Source organism: Morone saxatilis, unplaced genomic scaffold (assembly GCF_004916995.1).
Source record: "Morone saxatilis isolate NCDOM2014 unplaced genomic scaffold, NCSU_SB_2.0 Contig9, whole genome shotgun sequence".
NCBI lineage: Eukaryota > Metazoa > Chordata > Actinopteri > Moronidae > Morone > Morone saxatilis.
In genome coordinates, this window is record NW_023340268.1 from 18,578,990 (window position 1) to 18,585,658 (window position 6,669).

Sequence of the window (6,669 nt, forward strand, 5' to 3'; positions counted from 1 at the left end):
TCAATTCAATTTTATTTGTATAGCGCCAATTCATAACAGAAGTTATCTCAGGACACTTTTCAAATAGAGCAGGTCTAGACCGAACTCCTTTTAACATTTACAGAGACATGAGTTCCACTCCGAAATGTGGCCCTTTGCTGCGTGTCCACCCCCCTCTCTCCTTTCCTGTCACTCTTCAGCTGTCATTTTGGGCAATAAAAGCCCAAAAATAAAAATGGTTAAATATAAAATAAGTTCAACATAGAATCTCAACAATAGGAATAAAGAGAAAAATAGTTTAAGATATGTCTAACAAAACAAACCACAGCTCCCCTTTTCCTCTCTTCTCCAGTACTTATTTTTTACCCTTAAACTGTGCTTTCCCCTTTAATGTGTCTTTTTTGTACTCAAAGCACTATATATATATAATACAAAGCCAGCACTGCAGCTATACAGTGTAGACTAATGTAGATCTAGACACTGTAGAAGTTGTCTGGTCCAGTGCCGCTCTAATTCTCCACCGCCGTCATTCAGCCCAGAACTCAGTGTGCTTTCTCTCGTCCCCCGTCTATATATGTCTCGGGAGAAGGTGACAAATAAGTAGCCAGACATGTTCGCGCCCTGTTCCCCCGGCCCTCCCCGTGGTACCTCTTATTAGGGAACCAACAGAGGAATTGATCAAACACGAATCCTGCCTCTCTCATCATTACCTGCAGGTACACATCGTCATAACTCAGACAGCAGCCGCTGAGGAGCAGGGGGGGAGAGGAAAGAGAGAGGGAGGGTCTCTTCCCACAGAGCTAACAAGCTCCTTACAGAGAAAGAAGAGTGTGAGGGCGGTAGGCAGGGGGTGGGGAGGCGAATGCAAACAGGTATAGAGAGGCGAAGGCGCCGGTGGAAGGAGGTGGGAAGATGAATGGACAGGGAGGAAGAGAGAAGTGCTGTAGAGAGTGGGCTTCTGAAAAAAGAAAAAGTATGTGAAAATGGAAGCCAGAAGGGACATTCAGAGACGCTGCAGGGAAAGAGCCGGTAAAAAGTTAAGAAGGGAATGCGAGGGAAACAGCAAGGTTTGCACAAATTGGCCTAACAAAAAAAACAGAGCTGAGGTGAAGCAGGAGGCATGAATTATGCAAGAGGAGATTTGGCTGCAAAGCTTTGCTCCCGACAAGGCACAACGGCTGGGGTTACACTCAGCTCTGCTGGGGGGTGCGGGGCGGGGGGGGAGACACTAGATTACCTCTCATCCATCCTTACATCTGTTAAGAGGCTTATAGACAGGCAGAGAATGCGCTAACACAAAGACTCATCCTGTTTCCTTTACTCGTCATACCACCGTGTTTCACCTGCAGCGGGAGCAAGCTGTGTCCTTTGGCGTGTGTATTTCTCTATGTTCCATCAGAGGATCCACAGGGGTCTGGGCACGGGACAAAACTCACTTATGAATTCACAGACGATACTTGACCCCGCCATGGATTCATGGTTGTGACTCTGTTGTGTGTTACATCAGTGGTGAAATATGTCAATTGTTGAGCACAGCTGTTGAGAGAAAAGGGCATGAAACTAGGTGGGTCTTTCCATTAGTTTTTCATCTTTTTATCTTTAAGTTCTTGTGCTTAAAGGGTTAGTTCACTAATTACAGAGCGAACAATAACACCAATCTCACACTAAAACCATGGGTATTAATCTGCTGCTATAACAAAGCATTCCCACAGTATTATATTATATTAATATTTTAGGACCTGCGGTTATTTGCGTCCAATGGCAGTGTTTAATGTCAGTGCAGGAAGTAGTGGTTCCTATATGTAGCAACATTGACATGTATAATGATGGACAACATGACAGCGCTCCAAAGGTGAAGCCAAAACATCTTGATCGCCCCCTGGTGGTACAGGTCATAAAGCCTGCTGCCTCCATCCATCTGCCAACATGGTACACGTCTAATACATTTTCCCCAAAGATGGTTTCTGGCATTTTAGGTACTTCTTATCACGTGACGCTGATGTATGTTCAAGTGTTAATTTTTCTGATATGTTTGGTTTTTATTAGTTATTTAAAGCTATAAAAAGGGGGTGACTGACAGCCCTGCCCTGAGTTGAATCGACCAGGCGTATGGGCGGGATCTCGATCCCACAGCGCCAGCCCCGATCACTGCTGCGTAGACTCGGACTATGGCAAAAGTTTGCAGCAGCCATATGAGTGATACTTTGGCTCAATTTTTGTACAAAGGGAGGAAACTATTGCTTGCCTCCCATCACAGACATGTCATTTTTATTTTTATCAACCGTTACCACAATCTTCCCCTAACCTTAACGTAAAGTGTTTTACCCACCATAACCACAATATTTCCTTAAACTTAATACAGTAGTTGCCATGCGTAAACCTTGGGGAAAGTGAAAGTCATCATTGGTCGTAAAAAGAAAAAATGCAGTTATGCTACAGCTAAGACTGGTGACAGCAGTTTATGCTTGTCAGTCGTCAAAGTAACACTTTCCAGTTTTTGCATAGCAGGTCGACATGGGGGGAAAAAAACAGTATAGAGGCGTGCTGTAGTATAAAAAGTTTGGATATCACTGGTTTTAAAGCCCATTTAGTAAGTACACTGATAGCGAGATGTGTCAGGGTTTTGATCAATCATTTCCTTCACAGTAATCAATTCCAGCATGTCCAGTGAAGAAAGGGAAGAAAACCTTGAGCGTTTACAGGTTGGAGAACCTAGACACAAATCAGTCACAGTTAAGTGCTCGTGTGTGAGGGAGAAAGAACTCACTGCTGCTCTGCAGGTCAGACACCAGGCAGAAGGTAGTTTGATAACTAACAGCACTTACTGCCTCTGCTAACCCGTATGCAATGGATTCAGGTGCAGGCAGGAAATCTGGGGATAAACTAAGCCTTTAGATTCAGTAGCACTTGGCTCAGTGACAAAAAAATCTCCTGCAAAGCTTATACAAATAGTGCTGACCAACCGAACTGACACAGTTGAGTAGAAGGATTTCAAATGTCTCAGCATGTGCTCTTATTGTTGTAGGCAGGTTGCTTTAGGAAGCACATCTGAAGGGTCCTGTGTGTTTATGTGTGCACACTGGTGCATTGTGGACATAGTGCTGGCTCAGTCATTTCTTTGCCAGCATTGCCTACACGTATCCCTGCCCCAGTTTAAAAAAAAAAAAAAGTTTGGGGGAAAAAAATTGAGTCAAATACAAATGAGCTCTGCAGAAGTACAGCAACCAGCAGCACTTTTAATGGGGCCTTAAAGGGTTCTTAGAAGCAATGTCACAACCTTTCCTCAGTGCCGCTGTATTCTGTTTCTTTGTCCGTTTTTGAAGAGTAGGACATGTACATAAAGTTGTGTGTTTGGAGCCCGGGGCTTGCTTCTTTTTCCTCTACTCTCGTTAGACTCCCTTTTCCATCTCATTAGTTGAGTTCACAGTGCTTCCCAGTGCCAGCGAGAGGATAAAGATTATGCTTAAAGTAACTCTGCCTTCTCAAATCACATGGGCGCTTTTCTCCAGTCGCTTCTAAAACAACAACTCTTTTATTTTACTGTAACTCATCCCCTGGATTGTCTCAGGAGCAACCCTATGAACAGCCAGCTCAGTGTGTACCGGAAGCGCTCTTATGAGTTTTATAGTTAGAAACGTGCCACAGGATATGGAGTTGATGAGAAGCCTGCACCCTGAGAACATTCATTATTTCAATTTCCCATGGTTGTTATTGTGGCACATTTGCTATTCCCTTCTCGACAGAACTGATATTACATTTCTCTGACCCCTTTTCCTGCTGTCATTACTATGCGCTCTTGGTGACCAAATTGAATTTAGACAGAGCAAAAAAATACCAGAACCAGATGGAAATGTGTTTATGATGCATTAAAGGTCTGGTCAAGCAAATGAGAGAATGCTAATGTGGATATGTATGGAAAGTGTTTGATATGAAATAAGTAATCCAGTAAATTCTCAGAAATATATGAATGAACCAATAATTTGCCAAATAATTTGAATCTTATTATAAATTGAATTGAAATTGCTGTTGGTGTTTCAATTAGCCTTTTTCAAAACATTTGCCAGTTAGGTAGAGCAATGATAATACCAAAGTAATACTAAATTGACGAACTAGTAGCCAATTAAACAAAGAACACACACAGTAACAATAACCACTTCTTTTACTTAGCTTAACAAGACTGTTCATGCTATCTACCTAGCCAGCTAACTAGCTAGACCGGATTGTTAGCTGGTGAAGAGCCAAGAGCAACAGCTAACATTGGCTAACTTTGACATTGTTGTTGCCCTAGCTAACAGGAGTTGGATAGCTAAATTTGGGGGCAGTTGTTGCTAGTTGCTAGCTTAAGAGAGGCAGGAGGCATGAAAGTGACTGAATCTCGAGGGAACAGTGGCCGTTGAAAACATGAAAAGTGACAATATGAAATAAAATGTGACTTGAATTAAGAGTGTCAGAAAGCAAGACAGAAGTTTGAAAGGAGAAGTGTGTAATGACATACAAATTTCATAACGTTTAATGGTAATGGCTTTGATTTTAATATTGTTTTAATAATGAGTTCTCATAAAATTTCATTTGCCTTCTTTATTCATCACCCCCTCTCTTCCTCTTTCCTCCCAGCATCAAGATGGTGCTGATGTGGACCAGCGGGGACACCTTTAAAACGGGATACTTCCTGCTCACCCAGGCTCCCGTGCAGTTCTGGACATGTGGCCTGCTGCAGGTCTTCGTGGACTTCGCCATCCTGTTCCAGGTTTACTACTACAGCCGCTACCCGCAGAAACCAGTGTCCCACACCGTCTCCCACACCACCAGTGCCAAAGCCCTCTGAAAGCCCCTGCAAGCTCTCCGAGGACACCAGTGAGGAAGCATTTTCAGAGGCGCTGTGGACATGTGTAAACATACACGAGCACCAAAGCACCTTGAGATGATGCAGGCTGCTCGCCCTCACCTCCAAGTATACATTAAGACGCATACACACCCATAAATAAGGCATGGGTATACTCAAACACTTGGTGTTGGTGTCTGCAGCGATACCTGAAGGACACTTGTTGCAAACAAACCTTTTTGCTTTATTTATCCTACTGACTTCTCCTCAATGCGACAGTATGCTTGTGTCTTGGAATGCAGACTTCTCAAAGAATATATCCTTCAATCAACCTGTGCATGTGGAGAATATTATGCACATACATGAATATATACAATCTATAAACTGCAGATGTATGCACTGAAATCTGTGCTCAAGGAAATGTGGACCAGCTTTTCTCATCCACATTAGCTGATGATTGTTGCATGGACCCTCTGCCTTAAAACACACATTCAAACATGGCTTACCAGCAATAGAAATGAATGACTCAATTAAAAAAAAAAAATCTTAATATACAACGTTACTGAATGTACAAAACGGCATTTGTTACTTTGTAGTTTTTCCAACTCAGTGGAGAAATGCTGGTCAGTCTACCACTTGTTGGACAGATGGTTGCCATGCGCTGTGGCACACAGGCTCAGTCTTGTGGGACAATGGAGGAATCAAACCTAGAGGCAATCAAACGTTACCAAAAGAAGGAAAAAATCCAAATGCTTAAAGATGCAGGGCATTGGCTTTTAAGTGACATTGAGGCTAACAGAGTGGTGTAAAAATCAAGCTTTGTAAAAGACATAAGGGCTGTCTGTTCCGCCTGAAGCCAGTATTGCAGGAAGCAAAGGTGTTCAGTTATTGGAAACATCATCAAACATCAGTTTGTACAGGCTGCGCGGGTTGCCAAATGCCCAAGATTTTTGTACTGAAGCTGTTGATGGCATTTTGTTTAGAATTTTGATCATTGCTAGCTAGCTACAGCTGTACAGTCTGTATATGAGTTGTTTGGGGCAAATAAACACAGTCTGATCATTTTGATTTAATTTAACATTCATGCTGCATTCAGGCCAGCAGAATGGGAGAAACAGAAAAACCTACCATTATACGACTTAGGAGTGTTTATGCATTAGTATAAGTTGCTGGTAGCCTTGTGGTCACACCATTTAAAGGTCCGCTGTGTAACATTAAGGAGGATCTGTTGACAGAAATGGAACATAATGTTTATAGGTATGTTTTCATTAGTGTATAATCACTTGAAAATAAGAATTTTGTTACCTTAGTATGAGATGTTTTTATCTACAGAGGGAGCAGATCCTCTTCCATGGAGGCCATGGCCATGCCATGTTTGTACAGTAGCGAACAAACCTAACACTGGCTCTAGATATAGGGGCTTTCGCGTTTTTCACAAGTTTCGTGGCCACTGTAGTTACTCCTACATGCTTGGAAGGAGATCTGTAATTCAAATAGTTGCAATCTGCGACTTCACCTCTAGTTGCCACCAAATCTTACACACTGGTCCTTTTACATTACTGTCTAAACTAGCTACTTTTGTTGTGTATTAGTTGTGTTGCTGTATTAGTTGATATTATATTTTGTAGTCATTTTGCCACCAGTTTGTTGATACTGTAGTTCTTTTTCGCCTGGTGGGAGAAAATATTATAGCTCCGATTTTCCAAAACTTCTGACTCAGAATTAAAACTAGGAAGCTGACGTGAATGTTTATGCTGACTTGGCTGCTCTGAACAATATGACGTAGATGCAGCATCACTTTGCAATTTTGTCCATCATTCCATTATCTGTAATGATAACATTAAGTTAATAAGTTAATTGCTGAGATC

The 6,669-nt window shown here is 42.2% G+C and overlaps 1 protein-coding gene across 1 annotated transcript in view; it reads left to right on the forward strand.

Moving 5' to 3' along the window:
• LOC118342982 (solute carrier family 66 member 2) overlaps positions 1 to 6,133 on the forward strand; it is a 26,892-nt gene extending 20,759 nt beyond the window's left edge. The window contains 1 exon segment of the mRNA XM_035681688.1: positions 4,594 to 6,133. Within this exon segment, the coding sequence (XP_035537581.1) occupies positions 4,594 to 4,804 (211 nt within the window). The 3' untranslated portion in view covers positions 4,805 to 6,133.
• The last annotated feature ends 536 nt before the right edge of the window (positions 6,134 to 6,669 follow it).